The sequence below is a fragment of the Capra hircus genome, chromosome 1 (genome assembly GCF_001704415.2).
Source record: "Capra hircus breed San Clemente chromosome 1, ASM170441v1, whole genome shotgun sequence".
Taxonomy (NCBI): domain Eukaryota; kingdom Metazoa; phylum Chordata; class Mammalia; order Artiodactyla; family Bovidae; genus Capra; species Capra hircus.
In genome coordinates, this window is record NC_030808.1 from 96,536,417 (window position 1) to 96,553,063 (window position 16,647).

General features: G+C 44.6%; 1 protein-coding gene across 1 annotated transcript; it reads right to left on the reverse strand.

The window, feature by feature from the left end:
• On the reverse strand, window positions 647-15,524 carry CLDN11 (claudin 11). The gene is made up of 3 exons (XM_005675326.3): window positions 15,018-15,524; window positions 10,892-11,056; window positions 647-1,934 (listed from the first exon to the last, which is right to left on the reverse strand). The coding sequence occupies exons 1-3, from the start codon at window positions 15,241-15,243 to the stop codon at window positions 1,702-1,704; spliced, it is 624 nt and encodes a 207-aa protein (XP_005675383.2). The 5' UTR covers window positions 15,244-15,524; the 3' UTR covers window positions 647-1,701.

Consider the following 16,647-nt stretch of genomic DNA (forward strand, 5'->3'; position numbering starts at 1 on the left):
TCTCCTAATGTACACAAATCTCTACAAAAATGATTAGTCCAAGTGGATATTTCCAAAAAGGAAATGTTTGCCAACCATTATGCCATCAGCTAATGAAATTAGTATTTTTGGAAAAATACTACCAAAATAGATTATAATCTGTTTTTTCTAATAGCAGACTCATAACTTGACTAACTTTCTGGAATAGAAAACAAAAATCAATTCGCTATATCCATTTTTGTTCAAAATTTCTAAACATCTACATGCATATGTTCAAACAAAATGCACTTAGATATTATTACCTGAAGATCCAATAAAAATGAGATTGTTTTATAGTTCCCCTTATACTGAGCCAATTCCTTTACTATGCCTAGAATAGATAGAGGAGTTTATGTGATACTTGGCACTTGGTATCTGATGGTTGCCTATTTATACGACTTAAAGAAGCCACAATGTCCTTCCTTAAGAGACCTAGAGAGCATCTAGTTTCCCCTTATGACCACATGTAACCATCACGATAGAGTGAATAAAATATCTTTTCAATTATTCAGAGTAGGGCAGAAGAGTTACTCTTGAATCCAGATTCCCTGTAAATTACTAGTAGAGATCAATGAAAAAGTTTAAATTGATGGATGATACCTCTGAATACAACAATATTACAGGCCAGTTTTGCAGACAGTCTGTTATTTTATTGCACAGATTTCATTTAAAGAACAAAATGCACCATCAATGTTTGGAGAGTTTAGGGTCTTGGATACTGGTACACCATCAATGTTTGCACCCGTAAAGCCAAATTCAACAGTACAGTTTATGTTAAACAATATCACTTCAAGACAGCTAACAGAATGAAAATAGAAAAGGGAGAAAGTTTTAAAAATATGTTAAATTGAAGCATATGAAAGTGTAGGATTAAAAACTATATCCTACAAACCTGGAAATCAAGAATGTTTTGTGGCATGTCAGTTAGTTATACTCACTTGTACTGTTATTTACGGAAACATTAAAGTCCGTTTGGTTCATTTCCTTCATACTGATGCATTGAGAATTTCAGGAAAACCATGGTTATAAAAATGAGCAACCTTAAAAAGTATGTACAGATAAATGTAAAATCACAAACTAAAAAATATCCCCACCCCTTGCCCTCACCTTACAAGAGGGAAACTTCCCCATGGAGGGCAAGGTCCACAGTGCCCTTCCCTACCCCACCCTGCATTCCCAATTCTGTCTTTTTCTATTGGTTATAACTAAGTGACCTTGGAGCTGAGAGGAGAGAGGGAACAGAGAGGCATCTCTATGAGGCTCCCATTGTCATCTGTAACAGCTTGAAAGTGTCTTTTATTTCTCTCCCCACATCCAATTCAGCAATGTTTGCAAGATATTTGAAATTTAAAGAGAGAGGAAAATTTTTCTCATATATATATGTGTGTGTGTATGTATATACATATATATATGTATGACAAAAGAATGCCCAAGAAAAGAGCTAGTAATGGGCAAAACCATGGAAAAAAATGTGTGGCATTATCTGAGCTAAACATTTCTTTTAAGGCAACAGAAGGAGAAGGAGATGTTAAGACTACAGAATGCCAGACAGGATGCTCTTCTAGAACTTTGGCTTTGGAGCCTGGCAGAGGAGTGGGCTTCCCACCCTCTCACAGTGGCAAGCGAACCTAGGGCCACGGGCCCGGCATCTACAGCACCTTCGTGGGCAGGCCGGCAGCTCTCTTATACGTGGGCACTCTTGGCGTGAGTAGGGGAACTGGAGCCTGAAGAGTAGTAGAAACGATTTTCCCCGAATGCCTGGGCATCTCCAGCGCAGCAGACGATGACACAGCCCCCCACGAGGCACAGCACGGCACCGATCCAGCCCGCGTACAGGGAGTAGCCAAAGCTCACGATGGTGGTCTCACGGTGGGCGCACACGGGGAACCAGATGGTGGCAACCATGGCGCAGAGAGCTGGGGAGACAAGGAGAGGGCTGTGACTGAGGAGCCCCTTCACACTCCGACAAGCCCAGGCTCCCCCTCAGTCCACACACGCATGCCGCTGGCTTCCAACCAACTCCCAAACTCAGTACACTCAGCTCCGCTCCCTTTCGGTCCCAGTCTGAACCTAACGGTGGACATCTGTTGAATAAACAGATCGAAATCATGTGCCAAACTGCTAGGTCCTTGTTTTTTCAACAGGTGGCAGAGACAAAAGAGGGCTGCTCAGGCTAAGTCGCTTCATTCGCGTTCAACTCTGTGAGACGCTGTGGACTGTAGCCTGCCAGGCTCCTATCCATGGAGTCCTCCAGGTAAGAATACTGGAGTGGGTTGGCCATGCCCTTCTCCAGAGGATCTTCCCCAGAAAGAAACAAAAAAAAATTCCAATGTAAAAACCTAGAAATAAATCATTGAAGTCCAAAAAATATGCATCTGTATTTAAATATATATATCTATCTTGACTTTATATACTTATAATTCTATTCTTACACTTACTTAATTGCATTGTAATTACCTCTTTAGAACTCTATTTCCCATGCCAAGTTCTGAGATCCTTGAAGGCAGGGCCCATGTCTTATATTTGCAAAGTCAGTGTTTAGCTCAGAACAGAGAACAGAGTGTGTGCTCAGTGGATACCAGGTGAATGACTGGATGACCTGAACCATCCAGAAATGAGAGACAAGATGGTGCCCACTTCAATGTCCACTCTTGTTTTCTATTTGGTCAATTCACAGTACAAAGACCTGAAGAAGCTACACAAATTCTCTTGCTGTAGAGAATACTGCCAGACATCAGGGGAGTATCAGCTAGGAGTCTGAGTTTGTATTGTGCTGCTCACAGTCACAGAACCTCCACATATACACACACACAAACAGTTCCCAGAGTAAAAGAAATTACCCATTCAAGGACTGTGACCTATCACAACAAATGTCATCATCATAAGAAATAGCCTCTACATCAGTTAGTTTTTCCCCTCCTCCTAAGCAAAGTAACAAAACAGGACAGGCAGGAGCCTATAAACATTTTTTAGGTTTTAAACCTCTACACAAGCACTGTCAAATAGGGTAGCTAACAAGCTACATGGGCTATTGAACATTTCTTATGAGGCTAGTGAGACTGAAAACCAAATTCAGAGTTTTCATTAAATTTAAGTGAACACATAGCTAGTGGCTAATGTACTAAGCAACAAAGCTCTAGAAAGTAACTTTATTCTTACTTTGGTATCATCTGATTTCTAAATGACTACAACTAGACAGACATTTTAGGTAAAGCTTTGAGTTGGGGGACTTCCTTGGTGGTCCAGTGGTTAAGAATCCACCCCCCAAGGCAAAGAGCTCAAGTTCGATCCCTGGTTGGGGAACTAAGATCTCACATGTTGCGGGGGAACTAAGGCCTGCCTGGCACAATTAGAGAGAAAGCCCACCTGCCCGCTGCAACTAAGACCTGAGGCAGCCAAATAAATAAACATTTTTTAAAACAAATATTAAAATAAATATTTTTTTAAAAACCTTGAGATGTCACATTAAAGTTAACAGACCAAAATAAAAATGTTTCTAATTGTTAGTCATAAACACTTTGATAAATTCAAGGCAGTCATTGCACTGTTTGCTACCCAGGGAACTCATCACTTCAACTTAGCACACTTTTTCTGATTTCTGCTCATACTGAGTAATTTTCTAACTGACCTCTATGCCCACAGAGAAAAAATGTAATTTTTCCTTAATAGCACTCAAATCTTACAGCCTTGTACATTAGATCTAAAGAAAAGATTTTTAAGTCCTACCCATTTGAAAGACCTCTTAGACTATTTCATTGCACTTGTGTAGCTTGTTACAATAAGGCTTTGTTGACAACACACTAAGCCCATCCCCACAAGATGTGTATAGATATACATAAATAGATGTGATTCATGTCCTAAAAATGTAAAGATCTTAAGTAAGTGGAAGTCAGAGTCAAGAAGTGAATTTAGGGGCTCTGAATTGCTCCAACTGGCTTTCTACCAGCCTAAATTCACTCCATTAGTTGTGAACTACTCACATATTTAAGGAGTTTATATAGATTATCTAAGATGCTAAAATCTATCCATATGTTAATAACTTCACTTTACTTAAAGAGTAAAGCCCCATCATGCCAGCCGCTGTAATAATTTTATACGAGATTGAGAAGATGTATTTTTCTTCTGTGAATAGAGTATACTCAAAAAGACCAGCTGATCTGATTGACCAAACCTTCCCTTTCCAGCACAGGGCTTTAAAGATCTATGATGCCTTTTTTTTTTCTTTCTCTTCCTCTGGCCACAGATTCCAAATCTGCACTCTTGGAGAACTGCTTGGCTATTGTCATCGTTATAATCTAGAGTGTCTGAGCCAGAAGGAATTGTTCTAGATTCTCCACACCAAAATACGATCCAGCTGCTGCTGCTGCTGCTGCTAAGTCACATCAGTCGTGTCTGACTCTGTGCGACCCCATAGACGGAAACCCACCAGGCTCCTCTGTCCCTGGGATTCTCCAGGCAAGAACACTGGAGTGGGTTGCCATTTCCTTCTCCAATGCATGAAAGTGAAAAGTGAAAGTGAAGTCACTCAGTCGTGTCCGACTCTTAGCGGCCCCATGGACTGTAGCTTACCAGGCTCCTCCATCCATGGGATTTCCCAGGCAAGAGTACTGGCGTGGGGTGCCATTGCCTTCTCCAACAATCCAGCTACACAAGCTTAAATACCAAAAGGGGGCATTTGTTCTGAGATGGGCAAAAACAGCAATCTATCAGGGGTTTCCAAACACCCATGCTTGATTAGAGGGAAAAGCTGAATTCCATAGGAAAAAAAAAAAGATTTGATTCCCAGTTGATGTGGCTCAATCCAATTGATCTTTCCTATAAACAATTAACTGGATTCAAAACAGGTTATGGTTCAACTGAAGTTTTATATTTTCTAATTATTTACACACATCACACATACACACTCACACCCACACATACACACACAGGCATTTTTCACATTTCATTTCAATCTCACTTAACTTCCAGGTTTGGTTTAGATTTTACAGAGTAAGATTTAAATATTGCCACTAATTTCGCTGAATTCTTCCTCTTTTACTAAGCAAAGTAATAAAACTAGGTTATTTTCATATAGGGAAATAATCAGGCTCAACATATCAAAAGTAACCATCAGTCTTGATTTTGAGTGTTAGATTTTGTTAGACTTTATTCCTATATAGTTCACTAGGAAAGGGAAAAATCAGAAAAATGTCTAAAGATTTAAATATGAACTTATAGGACTGGATAAATGAGTGGGTGGATGGATGGACAAATGGATAGATGAGAGGTAGACCCATTTCTAGTCTATTCTCCACTTCATTCACACCAAAATTGACTTCTAAAATTATAAAACTTCAGTGTAACTTTAACACACTCAAAGCTACAAACTCATGATTTACCTCATTAGAGATTTCCTTTTACAATCCATGCAAAACAAGGCAAATGAGCACCAGCAGACCCTTTATTTCCTCATAGATAATTGAACTCTGGGTGGAATTCCTGTGGCTCTCAGAGACCAACCACATCAAAAACCGCTAGAAGATGACAGACCACCACACAACATGAAGGGGATGAGAGGGTCACTGGGCAGAGTGACCTTCAGTTGAACTCACAATGAAGAATGCTTAAAAACTAAAAAAGGGAGCATTTACTCAATTTGAGCATGGCTTGAAGGGAAAGAAGAATATGTTTTAATCAGTAAAGTTAAAAATGCAAGTCATATCATACTCAACTGAAAGATGTGAAATGTTAATTGAACTGGCAGTAATTTTTGGCTTTCTTAAAGACATAGAAGGCCTGCTAGACTTATTTCTACTTGCAGACACAAACACACACGCGCGCGCACAAACTTGTGATGATTCTCTCCATATTTAAGGAAAATACAATGTTTTTCTTAAAAACCCACAGTTACCTATTAAGTAAAGAACATGGAAGGGAATTTTCATTTCTTTTTATGTCATCAGAATTTAAGTCTCTAAAAATAAGACAGGGGAATTTTAACACTCAGATTTTTCTGTTTCTCCCCTTCTACCTTCAGAAGATGCAATGGTTAACTGCACAAGAGGAAAAAAATTCTGCCACTTGTGGGGGAGTAAAAAGGGAAAATCAGAGATATCATCATCTTAAAAATCAAAAGAAGAAGAAGGGGAGAAAAAAGCTCCACTTTGTAGATAGAGATTCACCTGGACTCGGTCTTCTCACAAGCAAAATTCCTTGCTCTACATAAAAGAAAATAGTTTGTCTCTTTTGATAAATTTCAAATCATTTAATATAATCATTTCTTTAGTTGATAGAAAACAGCCTTATTAAAAGTTATCAATGATCTTGATGTAGTCAAACACAAAATATTTGGGAAAACAGTTTTAGAGCAATGAAATGTTAAATGCAGTTTTTCATCACTTTAGGGTTAGACAACACATAAATATGGAGTTAAATAAATGTGATGAAATTAAATAAAATTGGCACAAGTGTTCAGCTTTGAGGTAACAACCTAGAAAGAGAAGGGCAGATAGACAGAGAAGCCTAGAAAGAGAAAAGAGCAGCAGATCCCGACATTTCTTCCTTCCTCCAATGAACACCTGTTTTCAGACTTTGTCACTTTCTATACTAAGCACTGAAAAGACTTTTAAATGCATCATTTCTAGATCAAACTAACATTTTTCATTAAACTCCCTTAAATTGCCCTGAATTTCATTAGTAATACCGGGAAAAAAAATATTTCTTTATCTGATAACTGAGATTTGCTTCCAAAAAAAAAAAAAGTCTGAAGACTGGGAGAGAAGTACAGAGACAAGGCAAGTTGACTGTGAGTTGATCATTATTGGGAATAAGTCTGGGTTCATGGAGTTTATGACACTAGTCCCTTTTTGTGTATGTTTGAGATTTTTCACAATAAAAACTTTTTTAAAATCCCCCTCCATGTAACATTTTAGGAGGCATTGAACACAGTCTTCCACAATTGATACTATTATATCATACGATCTAACTGGCTATTCACATCAGCTTGTCACAAAGAAGCCAGTTAACTCAAGGCAACAAGTAAGGAGATTTCTAGGAGCTGTTAGTTGAAGTCATGTGTACTTTGTTGTTTCTTCATAATTTGAAACCAGAAAAATTTTGGTTCTACTCTCTTCACTTGCCATTCTCTAACTTTTGATTGAAGGAAAAAGTGCTGGGATGTCACAACGACTTTTACGAATATCTAATATTTACAACAATCATCAAGTCAATGGAATATTTGAGTACATTATTTTCCTAGCCTGTTTTCAACACTTTCCCCTTTATTTCTATTCCACAAATCATCTTTTTTTTCTGCACCCTTAAAAAAAAAAGCTTCATGGTTATTAGTAAAAAAAAAATTTTATCACAAAGTTCCAAGTTAAAAACTTTCTTTCAATACAAATAGGATTCCTGGGGCCATATCTTTTAAAAGGAGGAGAGAAGACAAAGAATTCCACTTAGGAATTCCGCTTTCCTTTCCTTCCATTCCCTACCCTGTCTCCCCAAGAAACACCAAAATCAAGTACTTTCTAACTTAGAGCAAGGTGCAGATTTAGTCTGAATCAAAACTAAACTTGAGCATTTTCAGCTGTATAGCTTCCTGTGACTTTTTATAATGGAATAAGCCAAAAACTCAAAACATTAATCCCCATATTCTGGTTTCCGTAAAGCAAGCAAAGGCAGTATTTCCATTAGACCAGGATGTGACCTGGTGTCATCTCTCCTTACCAGTTCCAGGTGTGGACATGACCCTGCAGAAATTAGACGTGATGGAAGGAATACCCAGTTGCCGTCTAGGCAGCTCCTTTCTAGGTTACCTCTCTATTTCCTCTAACCAGCAACAGCTACAAAATAGCAACCATTTGTTGAGCACTTAGTATGGGCCAGATACGATGCTAAATAACTTGGATATCTCATTTCACTATTCTTACCCACCTCAGAAGTAGGCAGCATTGTCCCCATTGTCCCCTTGAAGTGACTTTAACTGCCCCCATTCACAGAGCTAGAAAGCGGCAGTCTGAGATTTAGTACAGTTGGCCTGACTCCACACGATAAGATGAAGCATCTCAAGGCATAGGTATCACCTGCTTCGGCAGAGGCTCTTGAAAAGCCGCAGATTAGAATGCTATACGTCCTGGAACTGAGGAACCTGATGCTCCTTGAACTACTCATCCGGCTTAAGAAGTCAGCAGCATCAGGCTCCCATTCCTTCCCTCAAAGCAGTAACCAAATCCTCATACCACTAAACTCAGACTCCTGAAAAGATAAGCTGTTGTATCAGAGACATAATTTTTTAAGCTTTCAAAAAAATAAAGGTTTCCAGAGTCAGGAAGAATGGATTTTAATTAATAGTGCTTACAGTTTTCACCCCAAGATTAGCTTCAACTCTGTTCTGGTTCCCAGGTCCCCACACCCCAGTGTGCTTGGTCAGGGACCACACCTAACCTGGACCACTGTCAGTGACCCCGAGGACCCAGCAGGAGCCCAGTGCCAGCTTCTGCTAGAAGAGCACCAGAAGCCCTTCCCAGCCACACAAAGGGAGCCTTCACTCTCTCCTGCTCCTCCCACCCACTGCCAGCCGGGAAACAAGGCTCTCGGGCTCCCAGCAGAGAAGACAGGGGAGGCCAGCAGGTGTCACACTTGAGACAATCAGCTTTACAATTCCAGAGTGAGTGAGCTCGTTCCAGTCCAAACAACATCGAACCCAAAGGCAAGGGGCGACCCACTGAGAAGTAAATCCAGACAGGAGCAATCAAAGAGGATGCAGGCACCACTGGAGATGCAAGGAGCAATGCCCTTGTTCCATCATAACAGTGATGGATCAGAGGGGCAGCCTCCCTGTGGGGTGGGGTGTCCAACCACTCAATGCCCCCCCCATCGGCTCCCCCTAGGCTGCAAACAGGGACTGAGGAGCTCCCATCCCGACCTGCCCACTCACCTCACTCTCCTAAGATCCTGTCTATATCCACCAGCCCTCTTGAAAAAGATAAACTGTATATAATTTGACTAGGAAGTTTCAGACAACAGGTTGCTATTTTTTTTTAATAGCCATTATATTCAACTAGGTAATTCAGTGGTTTTCAGGAGAGTTTTAAATACCAATTTGTCTGTATGATGTTGCTTTTATGTCTTTATTTCCTACAAGATTTGGGTTCGGGATATTTTCATGTATTCTCTTTTAATGTGACTCTCATACGGACGACCAGGGTTTCTAACAATGAACACTCAACACAGTAGACCCATTCTTTGGCCTTGGCATCCTCAGAGTCAAAGAGAGAGCCTTCTGGGGCTTCTGTAACACTGTGAGGAAAGTTACAAACAACTGCAAACGTCTAAATGTTTCACCTGGATTCTGCAAAACAGCTTACTTGCAGAACTTTGGTCTACTTACTAGAAAGGGAGTTCAGATACAGAGATCTGACCACCAAAAAGCGTCGCAGGGAAGGACCCTGTGAGTTGGATGAAACACGTGATGCTGACCCACCATGTGTTCCTCATAGCACTCCCGCAGAAGCTCTTTGTGGCTGGAACCAAAGGGTCTATAATCTCTCCCGAAATTATAGAGATTTTCTGGTCTTTTTACTCCTATTTACGCATACACAGGCAAGCCCCTCCTCTGAATTCTCCATAGCTTCACAAGTCTCTAAACACCTTTACAATCAAGGGAAATGGCACTGATGTCTTATGTCCCCTTCCCCCCACTGGTGACACTGCGGGTGGCCATCACTAAATGGCACTGACCCACACACAACCCTGACTCCCTACCTTGCCCCCTCAGACACCCAGTCTGATACCAGTTTGGGGATGGAAGTTTCCTGTCCCCAGGGAACTTTATATCTAACTCATATCCAGGCCAATGTCTCTTCACTTATATCTCAGCACATTTTGCAACAAGAGCTGCCATTCTTAAAATGCCTATCTTCTATTAAGATTTAGAATGGTGGATATAGCCTTCACAAAAACCAAGAGATGAAATCGCTGATAAGAGCAGAGCTATAAGGACCTCCCTAGGTTGGTAAACCAAGCCCCCAGTGTGCAGGTGTAGTCAGGAACACTGAACGAGCTCATGTCATGTCCTTGGCCTGGGCTGTCCCTCTCTTCAGTCCATGACCTGACCATCTTCTCTCCAACTCTCAAAAGGATCTCATTGCTGGGATCCTCTGCTCTGGGAAACTCCTCCAGTCTGAATTAGATACCTTGCTCTAGGTATGCACAGCCTGTATACCTTTCCTAGGTAAGTATGTCCCACGCTCTATCAAGATGTCCAAGAACACTCAAGGCAGAGGCTGCTTTCTGTTTGCCAATATGCCCAGTGCCTACCATGGTGCCTGGCCCTCAGCAGGTGCTCAATGAAATGCATACAGAGTAAAAGAGTGATTCATCACCTAGTGATCTACTACCCTTGACATCTTACTTTTCTCTTGCCCTTCTTTTCCTCTAGTCTTTCTTTATACGTTAAGTTCTCAATTTTGGTTTCACTTACGAGCCACCTGGGAAGCTTTCAAAAAAATATCTTTGCCTGGTCAGCTGTCCAGAAATTCTGAGTCAATGGACCTGCAGTGGGACCCGGGCACAGGTGTTTCCAAAAACAGACTTCATGGTGAAGCTTGAGTGGAGGGCCACCCTCTAACTCTCTTCTGTCCTCTGGTCTCTCTCTTACGTATTCCCTCAAAATCCTTTTTGTTTGTTTTTTTCTTATTTTTATGTTCAGTGACTCCCACAGACATTATTTGTCCCTCTGTCTCAACCACCAGGAAACATAAAGGAATACACATGGTGAGGGGCTTTTTCCCAGTGGATTCACATGTCTTCCTGGCCACATCTCTTGAGCAGCAAGACCTGAGATTCTTCAGGTCTGCTCAGAGTTGGAGTGCGCTACAGAAGGCTGTCTTACCCAGAAGAATGAGCATGACACCAGCCAGCTGGGCTCGCCTGTACTTGGCCACGCCAGGCTCGTGGCCCATTCGGATGCACGGGAGAACTGTGAGCAGCAGGAGAATAGCCGGCAGACCCAGGACGGAGGCAGCAATCATCAGGGCTCGGCAGGCCTGCACGTAGCCTGGAAACAAGAGCGCAGACAGGGTGGGTTAGGCCACAGGTCCCCTTGGATCCTGAATCCTGCCTCACAGAATTCAGCACCATCTGCCTGCCTTCCCTTTGTCCCACTGCAGGACTTAAAATATGTTCAAAGGTAGCCAAACGCAGTGACAAATGAAAGAGAGGCTGGGGGCAGCAGAGACTGAACAAGGATCCCTGGCTTCAGACCACTCATCCAAGCTTCCAAGATGAAGGGGCTGAGTTCAATTACATTGTTACATCACCTTGTAAAAGATTCAGATTAAAATCTAAATCTTCCAAGAAGTCTTCAGCTGTTGATGTGCTCTACCTGCGTGACCTTGGCCAAGTACTTTGACACTTTCCTCATCTAGAGAGTAAAAATAATAATAGTACCTACGTCTTGCCAATGGAATCTAACTAAGATTCAATTTGTAACTTCATGTAGTGCTCAAACAGTGCCTAGCACAATCTAAGTACTCCAAAAGGGTCAGCTATTATTACTGGTATTGCTAATATTATTCTGTGTCAAGGCAGTACTTTTATCTCCAGGTGTACTAGGTGAGTTTGTCCTTTAACCATGTGTTTTTAATTCACACTGTGTATAGTGTGAGGCTCTAACTAGACTAAGCTAAGGCTCAGGGTCATTTTCTTGATTATCTCCTGAGAAGCTGCAATGCTTATGAATTCTGCCCCCCAAAAATGGTCAGGCTCCCCCACGGTGCCCTGGACGTACTTCCACAATGGTCCATTATCCATAAAGGAATCTCTCCAACCCCCCAAGGATTCCTGGAGAACAGGATTCCTGCCTTGGCCTTCGTGGGATGACACAGTGGTCACAGCAGATGACACAAACATACAGTTATGAATGATGGAGTTAACAAGTTGAATAATAACAGTGGCACAAAACGACCTGCACTTTATACTCTCCAATAAAATGCCAGGTAACTACTTTATTAAGAAACAGATTAGAATGTGTTTGATGTTTATGTAAAATAAATATGAGAAGATGCTGGGAGATATGACAGACCTAAATGCACTGTTTCTCACTAAAACACTCCTTCTTTCCAAAAAAGGAGTGGAATGGTACATGTGTACTCCTCCTCTTTACTCAGTGGAGAGTAGAGCCAGTGGCCTGGGGGAGGAAGAGTTAATGGCAAAACCAGAAACAAGCCCCAACTTCTGCCTCATGTGCCAGGACTCTGACACCAAACCAGCCTACCTGTGCACCAAGACCCAACTGCAAGACTGCCTCTTACAAGACGTAGTTTGCAGGAATTCAGAGTCCACACCGACTGACATAACCGACATGACTTTGAACAAACTCTGGGAGATGGCAAAGGACAGGGAAGCCTGGCCTGCTGTAGTCCATGGGGTCGCAAAGAGTTGGACACAACTGAGCGAGTGAACAACAAGAGTCCACAAGGGCACTCTCTCAACCATTGCTCACCTGTTTCTTCTGAATTAAGGATAATCAATCAAGCATCTGTTGACTTGAAGACCCCCAGAAAGCAGCTACAGGTGGTCTGAGGCAAGACCTCTGACCACAGGACCATGCCCCTGTGGCTGAGAACCAGGGCTGGCGAAAAAGAGAGTCAGTCAGCCACCCAGATTCCAAAGTTTATGGCTCAGGCCATCCACAAGCTAGGTGCCAAGGCCACATTTGAGAATCTAAAGAAGGAGACTGAGATCAGTCCCTGTCCCCACCTAGAGTGTGAGAGAGGGGACCCCAGGAAGAACAAGTCCCTCCCTGAAACATACCCCATCTGTGGGATGGTCTGTGTTCTCTGAAAACAAACCACTTGTCACCAAATGCTCAGCAAACTTAATTGCAGGACAAGGAAGCAGAGGGTAATTATTTGCTTCACTCAGATTCTAACAAATACCCTGTCCAGCTTTTAATTAAAAAATTAATAAAACTACCATTTATGAAGCCTTTACTACATCTAAGAAGGCGTTTGCATCTCTCATCTCATTTAATCCCCAAAACAATTCTGAAAGATGGAATGAAGAAGACAGATGGGGTTCATAGAGGTTAGTAACTTGTCCCCAGTCACCCAGGTTGTGAGTGCTGGATCCTAGAGTCTGACCCAGATCTACCAACAGCAGCTTTAACTGAAGGCATATCCACATCTGAGTCCCTGACCTCTGTCATTCTGAAAGTCCAAAATGGAAAGCAGAGCAGGGGAAGATGCAGAAAGGGCAGGATGCTGTCTATATCTCTGAGGAATTAAAAAACGTGGTAGGAGAACCTGATGCCAGGAAAGATTAAGCGCAGGAGAAGGGAGTGACAGAGGATGATATGGTTGGATGGCATCATCGACTCAACAGACGTGAGTTAGAGCAAACTCTGGGAAATGGTGAAGGACAGGGAAGCCAGGCGTGCTGCAGTCAATGGGGTCACAAAGAGGCAGACACAGTTTAGCGATTGAACAACAAAGTAAAACCTGACTCACAAACAATGAGCAAAAAAAGAGCCCTAAATGTGCACTAACGGGAATAAGAGTTGAATATCACGGCAACAAGGAGGAAGAGACAGATTCTGACTGCAGAGACCTGGAAACAGGAAGCACTGAGGTGAGGCTTGAAGAAGGGAGGGCAGAGCCTGGAGGGGGCGGGGGGCGGGGCTTCCCTGGTGGCCCAGACTGTAAAGTACCCGCCAGCAGTGCAGGAGACTCGGGAGACCCGCCTTCCACCCGGCTGTATCCCCTTGAGAAAATAATGGCAAAGCACTCCAGAATCCCATAAATAGAGGAGCCTGGGAGGCTACGGTCCATGAGGTCGCGAAAAGTCGGACACGACTGAGCGACTTTCAGACACACACACACAGAGCCTCTAGGAGGGAGGGAGCGAAAGGCTCATCCAGGGAAGGCAAAAGCCAAAGGATCTCAGGCAGGCGGCCTGGGGCCCCAGTTGGTCAGCTTGTTAAAGAAGCTAGGAAAGGCCTTTAGAGGCGCACCATCCTCAAAGGCTAGCGGCACAGAAGGCAGTGGTGCTTACGCCAGGGCAGGGATAAGCCAAGATTCCAAGCAGAAAACCCACAGGGGCGCCCGAGACCTTGCCAATCACCCAACTGGCTGGAGGTTTAAATCTGAATTGAAACTTGCCCAGAATTTTCACCAGGGCAGCAAGTAAGGATGGGGCTCGAGTGGCGTCGGGGAAGGTGGAGACTAGGCAATCTTCCCTCCCCTCCCCACTGTGAGACACTCCCGGAGAGGAGGGGGCGGCCCGCGGCGGTGCGCCTTTTCCTAGGATGGGTGGGCCCTCCAGCGCACCCGCTCTTCTCTGTCCGACCCCAGGGTGCAGAGACGCGAAGGGGAGTCGCGGCAGGCCCGACTAATATTACTATTACTATTCGAGGGGCAGAGGGTGGGAAAGAGATAGGCCGCGGGGACAGCGGGAACCCTCCGGGCGCAGCTAGGAGGACCTTAACTTGGCCAGGACGCCTCGGCCGTCCCACAAGGACTCGGAAACTCAGCCTGGGCCTGTTCCGATCACAGGAATGCTTTTGTTCCTCTCTTTCCTCCTCGCCCCTGTGGGTAGATTCTTACTGGGAAAGCAGGGCGCCTGGGGAAGGTGGGGAGGGGTGGGGGGTGTTGAAGTACTTCTGATCTCTCACGGACGGTGGGAGCAGGCTGCGGGTGAGGCGGCGGTAATTAATAGGCACGGAGTTCCAACTATGTGTCTATGTCCCGGTTCATTACCTTCTTAGGGTGACTCGGCCAGTGGTCACCACTATCACCCCAAATTTCAGATAAGAAAACTGAGACCGAGAGAGGTTAATCTCAGGGCTGCCTAATTCCTCCTCAACAAAGTGGGACTGAAGATGTCAAAGGGTGCCCCCCAAATCTTCAAGCACCCAAATATTTCTGTGAACGCCTCCCAATGCCCCCTCCCGCGTCTGCCCAGAGGGAAAGGGTTTATTCAGGAGCAGCCACTTGAGGGGCATGGGGAAGGGTCCTTACCCGGCAGGATGAGGATGTCCACCAGGGGCTTGCAGTGGTAAAGCCCCGTGGCCATGACGCAGTCGGCCCACAGCCCCTTGGAGCCCAGCTCGTCCAGCTTGCGGCAGGTGGGGATGGTGTAGCCGCATGTCACCACCCAGTCATTAGTAGACGTGGTGACGATGATGCCGATCCATCCCACGAAGCTCGTGACGAAGCCCACTACCTGCAGGCATGTGGCCACCATCGTGGCCAGCTTGGAGTCCCCGCGCCTCGCCCCTTACTAGCTGTGCCCGCGCCTGGGCTGGACGGCGCCTGCCCCTCTCCCGCGCTCTCGAGCCGCCGGCCGGCGACGGCGCGATGCGGGACGCTGGAGGTGGCGGGAGGCCAGGAGACGCTACAAGCCCAGCTGCGCGACGGGCACACGGCGGGGACAGCAGAGCGGCTGGGCAGCGCGCCCCCGCCCCCCTCTTTAAACCCCGCAGACCAGGCGGGCGAGCTCCAATCCGCGACGGCTCCCTGTCCGCTGGCCAATTGCAGGGCGGGGTCCGGAGTGGGATGTGGAGGGAAGCGCGGGGGGTGGGTGGGGGAAGCGCCGCGGGCGGGCTTCGCACGGTTAGTGTTGGAAATAACAAAGTTTGGAAATAAAATAATTCGAACCACGTCCCATTGATGGAGAGGGACAAGAGGGCCCGCGTAGGGCACAAGTTCAATTTTGCTAAGAATTATTTCCCTTCTAGCTGCCCTTCTCTCATCTTTATCTCTGGGTCTCCGCTTCGCTCCATCCCTCCTGAGCTTCTCCCTACTCCTTTTCCCCAGCTAAGAGCAGGGACCGTGGGAATCCGAGGGGAGCCCAGTACAGTTCCTCCTCGGCCCCTGATGGTAACTGATGAGCTGAGAATTGCCCTAAAGAACAGACGCGAAGCATTCAGCATATCCTAGTTACTGGCAGAAAGAAACTGGTTTAAAATCATCAGAGGTGGCCACGGCCATTGACATGACAACAGCCCCATTGTTGCTGTCTCTATCCACTCACATTTGTGCATCCGTGTCATGTACTATGTGTTTGTATTTGTTCTGTGCTTAGTTGTTCAGTCCTCCATGGATTGTAGCCCACCTGGCTCCTCTGTCCATGGGGATTCTCCAGGCAAGAATACTGAAGAGGGTTGCCACACCCTCTTCCAGGGGATCTTCCCAACCCAGGGATGGAACCCAGGGATCAAACCCAGGTCTCCTGCATTGCAGGCAGATTCTTTACCATCTTGAGCCACCAGGGAAGCCTGACGCATGTGCTTGTGCTTATGTATTTATCTCATTTAAACGGTTGCTACCTTTGTTTAAACATAGGAACAATTTGTCATTTGTCCTAGGAAAAATTGTTTATACATGGTACTCATGAAGAGACAGCATCAGAGAGGTTAAGTTGCTCAAGTACAATAGCAAGGAAGGGATAGATTCCACCCTCCCATCTCACCCCTCCTCACTGACCATTCCTGGGAACCTGTCCTAATTGTCACTTTCTGAAAATTCCTACAGGACTCAAGTGTCTCATTTGTTAACTTAAAAGCTAGGCTGACAGCACCTTCTCAATGTAAATAAGTTAATACCTGTTCTCCACTGAGAACACTACCTAGCCTAGAGCGAGTGCTAT

What these genes read in the sequence shown, in the direction of transcription:
- CLDN11 (XM_005675326.3), bottom strand. Translation starts at nt 15,243, where the DNA reads ATGGTGGCCACATGCCTGCAGGTAGTGGGCTTCGTCACGAGCTTCGTG. An exon ending in GGACATCCTCATCCTGCCGG is followed by an intron (nt 11,057 to 15,017) that starts GTAAGGACCCTT and finishes TCTTGTTTCCAG; the next exon opens with GCTACGTGCAGGCCTGCCGA. An exon ending in TGTCATGCTCATTCTTCTGG is followed by an intron (nt 1,935 to 10,891) that starts GTAAGACAGCCT and finishes TTGTCTCCCCAG; the next exon opens with CTCTCTGCGCCATGGTTGCC.